The 17,168-nt window shown below is 42.5% G+C and overlaps 1 protein-coding gene across 1 annotated transcript in view; it reads right to left on the reverse strand.

The window, feature by feature from the left end:
- The window catches only part of LOC140737658 (A disintegrin and metalloproteinase with thrombospondin motifs 12-like), a 615,581-nt gene that overhangs the window by 168,591 nt on the left and 429,822 nt on the right, over positions 1 to 17,168 (reverse strand). Inside the window, exon 15 of the mRNA XM_073064184.1 lies at positions 1,577 to 1,821. Within this exon, the coding sequence (XP_072920285.1) occupies positions 1,577 to 1,821 (245 nt within the window). The remainder of the gene's footprint in view (positions 1 to 1,576; positions 1,822 to 17,168) is intronic.

Genomic DNA, 17,168 nt, shown 5'->3' on the forward strand with positions numbered 1-17,168 from the left:
GAACTGAACACAATATTCTCAGTGTGGTCTAACCATGCTGTTTAGAGCTGCAACATTACCTTGTGCCTCTTAAACTCAATCGCCCGACTAATAAAGGACAACACACCATATGCCTTCTTACCAACCATATCAACTTGAAGTTGATGCTAAGTAAAGGAAATTCAAGACAAAGATGGAAGGGGACAGCTTGATCATTTTGTTGGTGGTGGTATATACTTTTCTGCAAATGTCTATTTGATAAGCAACTTTCTACTTTGTATTTAGGAGAGTTTCACTTTTTATATAAACAATTTTAGATGTTCAATAATTGTTTTAATCTCACATCATAAGCCTTTTTCTAAAATATTTCAAACAGAAAATTGCTTATGACAAAACAACGATAACTCATCTCATTCACCTCATCTCTTATACTTCAGATCTCAAGGTTCTGATAGTCACTTCAGGATCTCCTTTTTTAAACAATTAAATACTAAATTGTTTGCAGCTACGGATGTAATTTAGAAACCTGTCAGAATTTTGCACATAACTGGATATATACTGGAGCAACAAATAATTTATTGGAGGGACCCAGTGGGTCATGCGACATCTGTGACAGAAAACATCAGGTTGGCTCAGTGGATCTCTCCAAGCCAGGGGACAGGTGAAAAAGGAAAAGAGCTGAAAAGAAAGAATCTAATAGGTGAGGACAGTGGATCATAGAAGGAAAGCAAGGAGGAGGAGAACCAGAGGGAGCAGATGGGCAGGTGAGGAATGAAAAAAGAGAGAAGGCAAATGGCTATCCATCACCTCCTTCTGGCTCCCCACCAGCTTCCCGTTATTTCATGGTTCACTGTCCTCTCCTATCAGATTTCTTCTTCTTCTTCTGCAGTCCTTCTCCTATTCCACCTATCCTGTCCAGCTTCATACTTTATTCCCCTCCTCCATCACCTTCTCTCTCATGTTCCCCTTTAATTGGTCTCATTACTGGCTCATTCTCCTCCCTCTCTCCCCCACCTTCCTATTCTGGCTTCCGACCCCGTCCTTTCCAGTCCTGATGAGGGGTCTCAGCACAAAACTTTGATTCTTTATTCCCCTCCGTAGATGTTGCCTGAGCTACTGGATTCCTTCGGGGGGGGGGGGGGGGGGGCGGGGAGGGGTGTGTGGTGTGTGTGTGTGTGTGTGTGTGTGTGTGTGTGTGTGTGTGTGTGTGTGTGTGTGTGTGTGTGTGTGTGTGTGTGAATCAGCATCTTCAGCAGCTGCAGAATCTCTTGTGTTAATGAACAGATGAAAAGATATGTTCTGCCCACGCACACTTCAGTCTATCAGGCACACTGTGTTCATTAACCAACATATAAATACCGGATTCTGCAGATGCTGGAAATCCACAGCAACATGCACAGAGCAGGTCAGGCTGCATCTACGGAGGGGAATAAACAGTTGACGTTTCGGCCATGACCCTTCATCAGGATTCGTCTCCTGAACATCAGTACAATATACAGTAAATGCTGCAAAACTAAGATTATTTTGAATTAGCATTGCATATTTACCAGTTTTGACATTTTGACTATTTTATAGTTTTTGCTCAAGCATGAATTACCTGAATCCAGACAGGTTCTTTTGTGGGTCCTGGTGCAGTTAGATTTTCAAGATTACCATTTCTTTCATATTTAAATATTGTTCCCGCTGCACTGTAGTCTCCATTCCACTGAATAATAAACCCTCCATTGAGGAAATATTTCTCTGGATCTTCACTTCTCAAGGCTAAGAAATTGCCTGCTTCAGCTATCTCTTCCACCCGAATATCTCTTGCTCCCTTCGGAATCAGAGCCACGTCGACATAACCTGTAATGAGAATAGAATGAGACTCCGGAGAGTTTTATTGAATCTTAAAAGCTGAATCTGCTTCCCCTTTTGCATAAATTATATTTAAACTGTATTAAGCTTCCGTTAAGGGAAAGATATCACCATGGCACAGTTAATTACTATTCTTCCTCACAGTACCAGAGACCTGCATTGAATCCTGATCTCTGACATCGTCTGCGTATTTGGTAAATTGGTTGAGGCGGCACAGTTGTGTGATGCTATTACAGCACCAGTGGCCCGTTCAATTCCTGCTGCTGTCTGTAAGGAGTTTGCACGTTCGGCCTGTGACCATATAGGTTTCCTCCGGGTGCTCTGGTTTCCGTCTACATTTGAAAGTAGGTTAATTGGTCACATGGGTGTAATTGGGCATCACTGGACTGAAAGGGCCTGTTACCGTGCTGTATCCATAAATACATAAATAAATATCTTTATTTTGTAAAAGATGTAATGTAGCTTCATTAAACTTGATTTTTTCTGTGCATGGGGAGGGTTGATGTTTTCCTTAAATGGGTTCCATAGTTTTCTTTGTTTTGTAGTTGTCTGTGGATAGGGTGAATCTCAAGGTTGTATACTGCATACATACTTCAATAATAAAAGTACTTTGAACTTTGAACACTACAGGCAGCTGTTGTTTCAGGAAGGTCAGCTTACTCTTACTGGAAATTAAAATAATGTGAGGTAATGTTGTAGCCGTATAATCCCCGGCTGGACAACACTTGGAATGTTGTGTTCAGTTCTGACCAACTCAGTATAGGAAGGATGCGGAGGAGCTTTACCAGGATGCTGCCTGGATTAGAGAGCATGACTTATGAGGATAGGTTGAGTGAGCTAGGACGTTTCTCCTTGGCGTGAAGGAGTATGAGAGGTAATTTGATATGTGTACAAGATGAAAGACATGGATTAAATGGACAAACTGAGGGCAGCAATAGCTAATACCAGAGGACATAACTCTGAAGTGACTGGAGGAAGGTATTGGGAAAGGGAACGCCAGAGAAAGTGGTAAATGCTCTCTACGTTCAAACATCAGAGGTGCAGAGGGACTTAGGAGGCCAGGTGCAAGACTCCAAGAATGTTCATTCACAGGTTGAGTCTGTGGTAAAGAAGGCAAATGCAATGTTGGCATTCACTTCAAGGAGAATAGAATAAAAAGCAAGGAGATAATGTTGAGGCTTTATAAGACACTACTCAGGCTGCACTTAGAGTACTGTCAACAGTTTTGGGCCCTATATCTCAGAAAGGATGTGTTGTCATTGGAGAGAGTCTAGAGGAGGTTCACAAGGATGGTTTTGGGAATGAAGGGGTTAACATATGAGGAACATTTGGCAGCTTTGGACCTGTACTCACTGGAACTTAGAAGAATGTGGGGGATCTCATTGAAACCTACTGAAAGTTGATAGGACTAGATCAGGTGGATGTGGAGAAGATATTTCATATAGTCAGGGTATCCAGAACTAGAGGGCACAGCCTCAAAATAGAGGGGTAACCCTTTAGGACGGAGGTTAGGAGGTTGTATTTTAGCCTGAGAGTAGTAAATCTGTGGAATGCTCTGCCACAGACTGTGGTGGAGGCCAAGTCCATGCGTATATTTAACAGGGAACTTGACCGTTTCCTAATCGGTCAGAGCATCAAAGGATGTGGTGAGAAGACAGGTGTGGAGTGGGATCTGGGATCAGCCGTGATGGAATGGTGGAGCTGACTCGATGGGCTGAATGGCCTGATTCTGCTCCTATGTCTCTTATTTTATGGTCTTATGCCTGGAACACACTATCGGGGAGGTGATGGAGACAGATACATTAGGGACATTTAACAGACTGTTAGATAAGCATATTGATGAAAGAATAATGGAGGGCTATTTGGGAGGGATGTGTTTGATTGATCTTAGAGTAGCAACCTCACAAACCAAAAGGCCTCTTCTGTGCTTTAATGTTCTATGCTCTCTGTTCTATATTTTATAGTTTATAGTAGCTTGTACCATTTCCTTTGCAAAAATTTCAACTCTTGTGTCGTTTCTTGTGTTTTACATTACTTGTAACATTTTACATTATGTTACTGTAAGTGGTACTTAGTTTCAATAAACATATAAAAAAGTGTTCTGCTATATAAGTCATGAGTTGGGACAATGCAATGGTACTGTGGTTAGTGTAATTGCTTTACAGCACCAACAAGCACTGATAGGGGTTTGAATCCTTCCACTGTCTGTTAGAGCTTATACGTTCTCCCTGTGTTTGTGTGGGTTTCCAACAGATGCTCTGATTTGCTCCTACATTCCACAGGCAAACTCCAGTGAGTACAAGCCCAGAGTCATCAAAAACTCCTCATTCCCAGACTTTAGTCATTCTAGCAAACCTTTCCTGCATCCTCTAAATGCCAGTACAACCTTTCTTAGATAAAGGGCCCGAAACTGCTCTCAATACTCCAAGTGCAGTCTGACCATTTCCGTAAATACCCTCAGCATTACATCTTCGCTTTTCTATTCCAGCCTTCTCAAAATGAATGCTGAGATTTGCATTTGCCTTCCTCACCACCAACTCAACCTTTAAGTCTATCTTTAGGGTATCCTGCTCAAGAACCCCAAATTCTGTTTGCACCTCTGATTTCTGAACTTGCTCCCCATTTTGAAAATAGTCAACTCCTTTATTTGTACTCCCAAAGTGTAAGACCAAACACTTCCCCCTCACTGCTATTTCTTCACCCATTCTCCTAATCTGCCTGTCCTTCTGCAACACTACCCCTGTTTCCTCAACATTACCTGTCCCTCTACCTATCTTTGAGTTGTCTTTAAACTTGGCTACACAGCCATCAGTCCCAAAATACTGGAGAAGGTACTTGAATTTTTAAAGGAAACATAAAATGTAAAAAGTGAAAGAATGACATGTAAAAGGAAACGATTCACGACTGTCAGAAAACAGCAGAAGTGTGTAAAGCTTCAGGACAGAATGTCATATTTACAAGATTGATGAATAAATTGGCAGAGATTAAATAGGAAAGGGACACAGGGAAGGGAAAGACTGACAAAGACATTGCACAAGGAAGATGGAATAATAGAAAATCTCATCAGAAATGATTACTGATTAAACAGAGTGATTGCCGTGGAGTGGCAGGCTTATCAGGATGAGAATGCAAAGGATTTTATCAGAATTGTTTGATCTGTGCTGTTCATAATCCTGAGCCACAAACAAGGAGAGAACTTCTAAGGCGTTTTCAAAGATCAGACGCAGCATGACAGTATGTAGAAATAGAATTAATTGGATGCCTTCTTCAGGGGGAATAAGCACTGTCACATTCTGGTGAATAAGTTTGCAAGATGAATTGAAGTTTTTCTACTATTCTAATTACATAAGATATTAATGTGGGAGACATTTCTTGGATGAGGACTGCCAAAATCTATCAAATCAGATCATTTAAGGCGCCTTACTGGGAACAGTGCAGGTATCATTGAGGATATTAGATATTGAAGAGAAGCAGTGAAATATAATCCACAAACTTAGGAATCATTGAACATATAAACAGAACAATAAATGAGAGACTGTGAAAGAGATGGATTTGTTGAAGACCATGGCCTGCTCTGGCTGTTCCAGGCTTTGTGTCTACCTCAGCATTAAGGCTGAGGCTGTGGTTGTGGGCCTGCTCCGACTGCTCTGGGCTTCATGTCTATGGACTCGCTTTCAATGTGAACGCTGTTGCTTGCTTTTATTGTTTGGACGATTTGTGTTTTACTTTCCCTCTCTGCACGCTGGGTGATTTTTTTTTGTCTTTTTTTAATGGGTTATTTCAGGTTTTTTTCTGTTGCGGCATCCTGTAAGGCGATGAGTCTCAAGATTGTATCATGTATACATGCTTGGATAATAAATGTACTTTGAGCTCTGGGCTTTGGAGGTACCTCACCTCCAACGGGACACTCAGGAGTTCACGGTTTGCATCTATCGCCCTTCCTAGACAAAGGAACAACATTGGCTATTCTTCAGCCTGCTGTGAATAATGCAGATACAAAGATCTCAGATCTAAAGCGTTTTAAATGATTCCTGGGTGGTTTGTTGCCTCTCGAGTGCTAGGATCAGAGATATCACAGATCTAGTCCTTAGCATTCTTAACTGGGCCGGTGAGCATCCAGAGGTTGTGGTCCTTGTCAGTACCGATGTTATGGGTAGGATGGGTGACAAGGTACTGCAAAGAGAGTTCAGGGAGTTAGGTGCTATGTTAAAGGATAGGACCTCCAGTTTTGTGATCTCAGGATCATTATTCACACCACGTGCTAGTGAAAACAGAACTAGGAAGATCATACAGTTTAACATGTGCTTAAGGAGTTGGTGCAGGAAAGACAGAATCCGATTTTTGGATCATTGGACTCTCTTCCAGGGAATGTGGGACAGCTTGCACCTGAACTGGATGAGGACTAATATCCTAGAAGGAAGGGTTTCTAATGCTGAACGGGGGGGGGGGGGGGGGGGGGCAGATTTAAACTGGAGCTGTAGAGGTTGGGAACCAGAGCACCTGATCAGATAGTGGAGTGGTTCTGTAGGTTAGGAAGCCTACTTGCAAGGTCAGGAATCAAACTGTTGAACATGCTGGGACTGGGGTTCTGAGCTGCGTATATTTCAATGGAAGGAGTTTGGTCAAAAAGGCATATGAACTTAGGGCATGGATCAGCACGTGGAATTATGACATTATAGCCATTAATGAGACACTTGGTTGCAGGACGGGCAGGACTGGTAGCTCAATGTTCAGGGGTTCCATTGTTTTTTAGGCCTGATAGAGCAGGAGCGATTAAAGGGAGAGAGGTGGCATTATGAGTCAGTGAAAATGTCAGGGCAGTGCACAGTCAGGTTAGACTGGAGAGCTCATCTAGTGAGGCTTTATAGGTACAACTGAGAAATAAGAAAGGTACGAACATGTAAATGAGATCTTAATCCCACTACATAGACTACCTACTATTCCTCAGATTTAGAGGAGCAAATTTGTAGAGAACTCGCACACTGTTGCAAGAAACATAAAGTTGTGATAGTAGGTGATTTTAACTTTCTATATATTGAGTGGGACTTCCATACTGTAAAAGGGCTGGATGGGAAAGAGTTTGTCAAATCTGTTCAGGAAAGTTTCCTTAATCAGTACGTAGAAGTCCCAAAGAGAGAGATAATGATACTATCTCCTATTAGGGAATGAGACAGGACAGATGTCAGAAGTTTGTGCAGGGGAACTCTGCATCTAGTGATCATTATGCATTAGCTTCAAGGTCGTTATGGAAAAGAATAGGTCTGGACATTGGGTCGAGATTCTAAATTGGAGAAAAGCCACTGATGACGCTATCAGAAAGGATCTGGGCAAGTGTGGATTGGGATAGGTTATTTCTGGCAAATGTGTGCTCGGTAAGTGGGAGACTTCAAAAGTGAAATTTTGAGAGACAAGAGTTTGTATGTTCCTGTAAGAATAAAACTCAAAGGTAGCTGGTTTCCAAGAGATATTGAGGCCCTGGTTAAGGAAAAGGAGGGTATACACAGTAGGCATAGGCAGACAGTAAATAAAGGAAGTACTTGAGGAGTATTAGAAATGCAAGAGAACGCTTAAAAAGAAAATCAGGAGAGGTAAAAGAAGACATGAGGTTGCTGTAATGGACAAGATGAAGGAGCTTCTACAGATATATTAAGAGCAAGAGGATAGCAAAGGACAAAATTGGTCCTCTGATCAGAGTGGTCATCTATGTGTGGAGTTGGAAGATGGGGAGATCCTCAATGGGATTTTTACATCTGTGTTTAATTGGGAGGTGCAGTCAGAAACTACAACAATCCAACAGTGAGGTCATGCACCATATACAGACTACAGAGGAGGGGAGGTTTGCTGTCTTGGGGCAGGTTAGGGTGGGTAATTCCCCAGGAACTGACAAGGTGTTCCCTTGGATCCGGTGATTCAAAGGTTCATTTATTATCGAAGTACACAACTCTGAAATTCTTCTTCTATAGGTAGCCATGAAACCAAGAGAGGGAACAAAGGCAGCACAATCAGCAACCCCCAAATACCTCTCCCTGCACAAAAAAACAAATAAAAATGGAACAGGTGCAATCGAACCCCTAACCCCTCCCCACACTAAAAAAACAAAGAAAGGTTGAGCAAAAAACACATGATATAAGTACCTATAAGACAAAAACACTCTATAGTCCAAGTCCACATCTAAAACACAGAAAATCTGGGAACACTCTCCGGGCCCAGTGGCAAACGTTTCCTCCCTGTAGCAGAGTGATCAAAAGATAGGCATCCTCCACACTCGCTTTGACTCTTTGATCTCCCTCGTCACTTTAATCGGCGCACAATGGAAGCTTTCATTGGCGAAATGGAGTTAAACATTGGCTTGTGCCGCATCCCACAGTCCACCTGCCAGGAAGTTCACGCAGGCTGCCTCGGTCTCCCGAAATCTTCTCAGAGACTGCAGAGCGCTGAAGCACCCAAACAATCTCCAAACTTCCGCATTCGCTTTGATGTTTCAGGCTCCAATGCCATTTTAATTAGCGAGCAATGGAAGCTTTAATCGGCGAAATGGAGTCAGGCATTGGCTCCTGCCTCGCGCCGCAGCCTGCCCAAGCTTGTCACCTCTGCCTCTCAGAATCCTCTTGGAAACTACAGAATGGTGGAAAACTCAATCACAGCAAATCACAGGCTCCAACAGACCCAGAATCATATCCAAGATGAAAGCAAACGTAAAAGGCATAAAAGAAGTGAAATATATGGTTTCATGATCTATCCAGATGTCGGATGAAGAAGTGTTGTATGCAGGTGCCATCTTGACCAGAAGGCTGTGGCAGACAGGTGCAGATATGGCAGGGGCCCTAGCAGAGTTATTTCAAACATCCTTGACCTCAGGTTAGGTGTCAGAGGACTGAAGGATGGTGAATGCTCTTCCATTGTTTAAGAAAGACTCTATGAATAAGCCAGGAAATTATAGGCCAGTCAGTGATCCTGACATAATTAGTGGGACAGTTATTGGAAGGTATTCTAAGGGACCAGATAAATGAGTATATGGATAGACATGGACTGATTAGGGATAGTCAACATGGCTTTGTGTGTGGCAAGTCAATTTATAGAAACTTTTGAGGAACTAACCAGGATAGTTGATCAAGGCAGTGGATGTTGTCTGCATGGAATTTAGCAAGGCAGTTGACAAGGTTCCACGTGGGATGATGGTCAAGAGAGTTCAGTTACCCAGCATTCAAGATGAGGTTGTAAATTTAATTAGACATTGGTTTTGTGGAAGAAGCTAGAGAGTGGTAGTAGATGGTTGCCTTTCTGACTGGAAGCCTGTTACTTGTGGTATGCCACAGGGACTGGTGGTGGGTCCACTGTTGCTTGGCATCTATATCAGTGATCTGGATGACAATGTAGTAAACTAGGACCAAAAAATTTGCAGATGACACCAAGACTGGGGGTAGTGGACAGCAAGGAATACTATCACGACTTGCAGTGGGATCTGGACCAGCTGGAATTTAATGCAGACAAGTGTGAGTGGTGCTCTTCAGGATCTCCAACCAGGGCTCGGAGAGTGTGCTGGAACAGAGAGCTCTGAGAATATTCCAGTTGATCAGCAGAGGCTTTAGTACTCAGTCAGCTACCCCATCTGGACAGTTTGGTTACGTGTGCTCCTGAAGAACTCTCTCACATCAGCCTCAGAGACTGAAATCATAGGGCCACTGGGGGCTGTGTGAGTTCATGAAAGTGTCTCCGTGTTTTGACAATCAGAGCAAACTTAAAAGGTATTGAGCTCATCTGGGAGTGAAACCTTATTGTTACCCATGTTGCTTGGATTTACTTCGTCGGAGGTGATAACATTCAAGCCCTGCACGGCTGTTGAGCATCTTTCAGTGATTCGCGTTTAGTCAAGGATTGTCACTTTGCATGTGAGATGGCTTTCCAAAGATCAAACCTGTACCTCTTGTATTTTAATTGATCACCAGACCTGAATTCCACTCAGCAGATTGTGATGTCATGGTTCACCTGGGACTTCTGGCTGGGGAAGGTGCTGAATGATTTTGTGGGGACACAGTCGTCTGCAACTGATTTATAAAATCAGTGGTGTATTTGTTCAGATCCTCTGATGAGTCCTTGAACACAGCCCAGTCCATCGACTTGAAGCAATCCCATAGCCACTCCTCTGCCTCCTGTGACCACATTTTTGTGGTCCTTATCTCTGGAGCCTTCCTGTTTAGCCTCTGCCTGTATAGAGGTAGGAGGAGAGCAGCCAAGTGTACAGATTTCCCTAAGTGTGGTCTAGGTTTCCAATGACAGGCATTCCTTTTGCTAGTATAGCAGTGGTTAAGTGTGTTGGGACCCCTGGTGCAGAAGGTGATATGTTGATGTTAATTGGAGAGATATTTCTTCAAACAGGCCTAACTGAAGTCTCCGACAATGACCTGAAAGGCTTTGCGGTGGACTGTTTATTGTTTGCTGATGGCAGCGCTCAGTAATTCCAGCGGGTGTTTAACGTCAGTATTTGACTGGTAAACTGCAGTCAGGAACACATGGCAGAACTCTCCTGATAAGTAGAATTGTCAGCACTTAATCATTAGATGTTCCAGGTCAGGGGAACAAGAGTGTGACAAGACTGCTGCATCTGAGCATGACAGAGTTTATCATGAGACACAGACCCCAACCTTTTGCCTTCTCTGAAGCAGCAGTCCAGTCCATCCTGTGTATCTGATTCCCAAATCCAATGTGAGCCATGTCTCCATGAAACACAGACCGCAGCAATTCCTCATTTCCCTCCAATACAGAAATCTTACCTTTAAGTCCTCAGTCTTGTTCTCCAGCAACTGTATATTTGCTAACAAGATACTTGGTAGAGAATGTTTTATGCCCTGCTGTTTTAGTCTGGCTTGGAGTTCTTAATCACTATATGGTTGAAAAGTATGTTACTTAAATGGAAATTACAGGCTGCAAATTGCAGTGAGAGTAGTTCAGAAGAAGCATATTCATAAGTTTTGCTAGCAGTCTGCAAAATGTCACCATTTTTCACCAGTGCCATCTTGTGATTTTACGTTATTTATGTAGGAAAGAATAAAGATGCTGTTAACACTTATCCTGGGACTGATTTGGGGGAAGATTTAAATGATGAAGCAGATTATTGCTTGTTAGATGTCACTTATTAGGGGGGAGCAACTGAACATGGGAGGTATCTGAAAATGTCTGTTTTACCTCTCCATTTCACAACATTGCCAGCTCAGAGAAGAGTAAATAGAACAGGAGGGGAACTTCGCTTTCTTACAAATAATTTACATTAGAGAGACAAATTTTTGCAAAATAATACAATTTTATGAATAGTTATTCTTGATACTTAAAATAAAACATAGAACAGTGTAGCACAGTAAGGGCCTTTGTGCCAACATTTTAACCTGTTCCACAAACAACCTAAACCTCCTCTCCTACACAAACCCAAACCCTCCATTTCGCTTACATCCATGTGCCTATCTGTGAGTCTCTAAAATGTCCCCAACATGTCTGCCTCTATCACCACTCCCTGCAGTGCACTGTAGACACTCACCACTTCCTGCTTAAAACAAACTACCTCTACCATCTCCCCTCAACTTTCCTCCAGTCACCTTAAACAGATACCCTCCTCTGGTATGTCCTCCATCTGGGAAAGGGTGCTGGCAATCCGCAGTATCTATGCCTCTCATAATCTTAAACGCCTCTATCGAGTCACCTCTCATCCATACCCTTGAACTTTCCAGATGAAGCAAAGCAGATCATCTCAGAACTCTTTCTGTATTTTTATATTGGAGCTACGTTAAGTAATGTAAGGTAAGTCAAAGTGGGGCAGGACGATAGTGTAATGGTTAGCACAACGATTTACAGCCCCAGCAACATGGGTTCAATTCCTGCCACTGTCTGTAAGGAGTTCAGTGGTTGGGATGCTGGTCATGACCTACAGGTTTCCTCGAGGTGCTCCAAGGAACTCAGACTGTGTTAGTCGTTGACATCAGTGGCATATTCCACTGTATGTTTCAATGTGCTTGTGACAAATAAAGCTTATCTTTAATAATATACAATTTAAGAAATTACAAGAAAATATAACATTTAATATGTATAGCTTTGTAACAGGTGTCTCAGGAATTTTGAATATTCCCAGGCCAGAGATCTCCAATTTTACAATTTTTCAAGTGGACTTTGAGAACATCTTTGAAGTATTTTCTTTTGCTATGATGGAGCTCAGGAAGGTATCAGAAAAGGGCCAGCAACATCATGAAGGATCCCATCTACCCTGCTCATGGACTGTTTGCCCCATCAGGGAGGAGGCTAGGTAGCATCCACACCAGGGTCACCAGACTTAACAACAGTTTCTTTCCTGAAGCAGTAAAGCTGATCTACACCTCCACCCACTAACCCACCCCTCCATGACCCCACCAACACTACTTTACATTTCCAGTCAGAGTTACCTAATGTACATTATCCTATGGATATACAATCTATGTATGCAAGCTATCTTATATGTATTTTTGTGATACATCAGAATCAGAACCAGGTTTAATATCACCAGCATATATTGTGAAATTTGTTAACATAGTGGCAGCAGTACAATGCAATACGTGATAAATATAGAAAAAAACTAAATAAATGAATTACAGTAAGCATATTTAGATCAGATCCAGAGAAACAAATACTTTGTTCTCCTTAGACTTAGGTGCTGGAAATGGCAGTAATCCGTCTTGAAATCTTGAAAAGAAAGTGCCAGTTTCAGAACTGTTGTGCCAGGCAAGTGAATATTGTGGCCAACCAGGTAGAGATGGCGAAGTGCAATTTGAAGTTCAGCGGTTAGGATGCTTGACTTGACAGGATGCAAGCAAACCCACCGAGGATTTGGAGAATTTAAAAGTAAAGAACCCTGCTCAAAAGAAGAAAAATGACTCTACATCAGGGCTCTGAACCTGCAGTCCACAGACCCCTCGGTTAATGATCAAGGTCCATGGCGTAAAAAAGGTTCGGAACTCCTGATCGAGATACATTTTTTTAATTTATTCATTTACAGGATTTGGTCACTGTCAACTAAGCCAGCATTTATTGCCCATCCCTAGTTGCCCTGGAGAAGGTGAAGATGAGCTGCCTTCTTGAACTGCTGCAGTCCCTGAGGTGTAGGTACACCCACAGTGCTGCTATGATTTTGACCCAGTGACAATTAAGGAATGACAATAAATGATTGGAGGGCAGAGCTTAGTCAAGATGGTGTTAAACAGTGACTCCTTTGCTTGCATATTCGAAAACAGCTCTATTTCCATCTTTAATATCTCTATTTTTCCCTTTCAGTATTCTTTTAAAGACCCTGACCTGGAGTTACATGCTGTCTTTGGGTCTTTGCAGGAATGGGACCCCCTCTCAGGGTGTCATGACTGGCTGTTATCTGACGTGCCAAGGGCGCCGTCTGAGAGTTCAGTTTGCTTTTGGAGGCCCAGGATCTCGGGGCTCTGGAGACAGGTGGATCGAAGGTCAGTGTGCCAGACCAGTGTTTCGTGGGAGTCGTAAGATCTCTGGCTGTGTGCCTAGAGACCTGAGATCTTTGGGCACAGAGCTCTGAAAAAGCGACGCAACGGACTTTTAACGTCATAGATCAGCGAGTTGTCTGTTATGTCTCCCCTCTCACTGTGAAACGGAGATGCCTCTTTCTCCCTTATTAGAGAGAGAGAGAGCCTGTGGTATGTCAAATATCAGGTGAACACATAGTCTTTGGAGTAACTGCAAGTCTGTGTCTTTGCTGTTGCTTTTGCTGCACGTTTGAGTGCTCGGTGGCAGGTGTCGATGCTTTCTCTTGCCAGTGGGGGGAGGGAGGATCATTGCTTGGTGCCACTTATGCACGGGAGGTAGAGGGGCTGGGGGGAGAACTTTGGAGTTCTAACATTTAACTGTCATTCATTCTTTGGGGCACTCCTGTTTTCATGGATGGTTGCGAAGGAAAAGCATTTCAGGATGTATATTGTATACATTTCTCTGACATGAAATGAACCTTTGAAACCTTCATCTCCTGATGAAGGGTTTCGGCCCAAAACGTCGTCACTACCTCCTCCCATAGATGCTGTCTGGCCTGCTGAGTTCTGCCAGCATTTTGTGTTTTTATTTATATTTAGCATCTGCAGATTCACTCGTGTTGCCTTTGAACCCTTTGATGGAGGGATTGGACGCTTGTGGAGGGGGTACCAATCAAGTGGGCTGCCTTGTACTGGATGGTGTCGAGCTTCCCGAGTGTTGATGGAGCTGCACTCATCCAGGTGAGAGGCGAGTATTCCTTTACACTCCTGACCCGAGCTGGAGTGTAGATGGTGGACAGGCTTTGTGGAGGTGAGTTACATCCTGCAGGATTCCTAGCCTTTGACCTACTCTGGTAGCCAAGGTGCTTATATGGCTAGAAGTAATTAAATAGAGGGAAAACATTGCTCAGTAATGTAAATAGGAAAAGAAATAAAGAACGTAAGTATAAAAAGCTGCAATTTAATATTCTTTCAAATTCTGCATTTCAGTATGACTTGCTGACTCATAATATTTAATTTCTACTTTGTTATTCTGTGTTTAATAAAGCTAACAGACATAACTTTACACAGGTTCATCCACTAGGTGGCAGTTAGGAGCAGTTCCTGTGATTACTTGATTCAGAACTAGATAACCAGATCGATGAGAATCAGGTTTTATTTGTAAGGCATATACCATGGAATTTATTGTTTTGTGGCACCAGTACAGGGCAAAGGCATAAAAATGTATAAATTACAGAAATAAACAAAATAAATAAAGGAATAAATGAGGTTGTGTTTGTGGATTCATGGTCCACTCAGAAATCAATAAGTGTGAGGGTAGAAGCTGTTCCTAAATTGTTGAGTGTGTGTCTTCAGGCTCTTGTACCTCCTCCTTGATGGTAGTAATGAGAAGAGGTCATGTCCTGGATGGTGAGAGCTCTTAATAATGGATGCCACCTTCTTGAGACAATGACTTTGGAGATGTCTTCATTAGTGTCTTTGATGGAGATGGTTGAGTCAACAACCTCCTGTCAGTCCTGTGCATTGGAGTCTCCACACCAGGCCGTGACACAGCCTGGCAGAATCCTCTCCAAAGCACATCTGTAGAAACTTGCTACAGTCTTGGACGGTATGCGAAACCTCCTCAAATTCCTAATTAAATAGAACCACCAACACATTTGTGACGCAGAATACACATTTCACTGTCTGTTTTGAAACTTTGATATACATGTGACAAATAAAGCTATATCTTTATCTTAATAATAGTGTCCTAGCTTCTAAATTCTCTGCCCTGACCAGTGAAGGAAAACGAGCCATACACCTTCTTCACCACCTTACTTGTTTGGGCATCAGGACTGGTTTGGGTTTGGGTCCTTGCACACTTCGAATGGGGCACAGCCATGGACACAGCAGAGAAAGAAAGAGCAGTTCTGTGTTCGCAGTTCAGTCACATTGGAAATATTTGGATCGGAATTGAGGTAGCAAGGCATTTAATATAATGCCAGTGGCCCAGGTTCAATTCCACCACTCTCTGTAAGCATTTCTTATGTCCCCCCATCCCCTGTGACACTGTGGGTTTCCTATGGATGCTCTGGTTTCTTCCCACAGCATGCTAGTTTGGCACAGTAGCATGGTGACTCTCGTGGGCTGCCCAAGCACAATCCTTGGACTATGTTGTCCATTGACACAAATAAGCCACTTCACTGTATTTTTGGCCTACATATGACAAAAGAAGCTAATCTTTACCTTGAAAATAACTTTTTTTTAAATTTAGAGATACAACACAGTAACAGGCCCTGCTGGTCCAATGAGCCTGCGCTGCCCAATTACACACATGACAAGTAAACCTACTAAATGCTTTGAAATGCGGGGCAAAACCAGAGCCACTGGATGAAATCCACACATCACCAGGAGAACGTGCACGCTCCATACGGACTGCGGTGGAATTGAACGTAAGTTGCTCATTTCTCTAACAGCATTGAACTAATTGTTATACTAACCGCTACACTATGTGCCACCTCTAAATCCACCTGTGTGTATATACAGAACGGTGTGTAAACTTGGCGGTCAAGATGAGGGCAAGAGGTACAGTACTGTGCAAAAGTCTTAGGCACATTTACATAGACAGGGTGGCCAAGACTTTTGCATGGTACTGCATTTGTCATCATGGAGTGGAGAGCAAGTTTGTAAATCTGGCGGGAGCAAAGAATGTTGGGAATGGTGAGGTGTGGGACAGGTGGCAGAGAGGGAGTGCCTGGTCAGGGGTGACATGGGTCCAAACACGCCCAGCCATGAGACACTGGGCAAAGTCATTTAATTCCAAGCTATTCGTTCATTGATCGTTACAGAATATCTCTCTGGTGCCTCCCACTCCCTCGCTCTCCGTTCCCCCTTTTCCCAACCATGATACCCCTCTCCCTGCCCCCTTCCCACTCTCAGTCCACAGTAGAGACCCATATCAGAATCAGGTTTATCATCACTCATATACATCATCAATTTTGTTTTTACTTATGGCAGAAGTACAGTGCAATACATAAAATTACTGCAGTACTGTGCAAAAGTCTTAGGCTCCCTAGCTATATATACGTGACTTTTGCACAGCACTGTATGTCTTATGGTCTAATGAAAGGATCCTAGCCAAACAAATTGAAAGAGAGATAAATGTAAATAAGCACAATAATTCAATGTTATTCTCTGTATACGATAGCACAAAATTTGAGCAATGAGATGAGATACTGGTAGACTAATATTCTATATCATTAAGGAAAAGTATGTACATTTATGCACTTCTTGACCCTGAATGTCTGACAATGATTCAAAGCCAATTAAATATCTTTTGTGTTATAGGCAACAGTTAAATCAAAACTGGTCTCCAAATTGCACCTTGCAAGATCTTACAAACAGTACAGCGCAATACGTAAAATTACTACAGTATTATGCAACAGTCTTAGGCAAACTAGCTACATACATGTGCTTGAAAATTTTACACTGTACTCTGTTAAATTTCTCATGACTACAGAGCTAAACAGTACATATACGCCATTCAAGTCTACTTCTAAAAGTGGTTGCTTTTCACTTTGGAGCTTTGTCAAATAAAAAGCATTGCAATCAAAGAAAGCTTTTAGACTCAAATGCAGATTATTATTTCAATAGCCATAACCTTCCACTGGGACTCTGCAAGATATGCTGGTGCCTTTTCTTCCCTTTGCTCCAATGCAAGCTCCAAGAATAAGATGAAGGACAATCTCACTAAATTCCTAATGTGCTCAATGTAGAAATCAGCTTCAAAGAAACTTTGGTTTTGAATAGCTTTGCCTTCTCTCAGAAAAAAAGGAAAGGAAATTGAAGATA

This window comes from Hemitrygon akajei, chromosome 13 (assembly GCF_048418815.1).
Source record: "Hemitrygon akajei chromosome 13, sHemAka1.3, whole genome shotgun sequence".
Classification (NCBI taxonomy): domain Eukaryota; kingdom Metazoa; phylum Chordata; class Chondrichthyes; order Myliobatiformes; family Dasyatidae; genus Hemitrygon; species Hemitrygon akajei.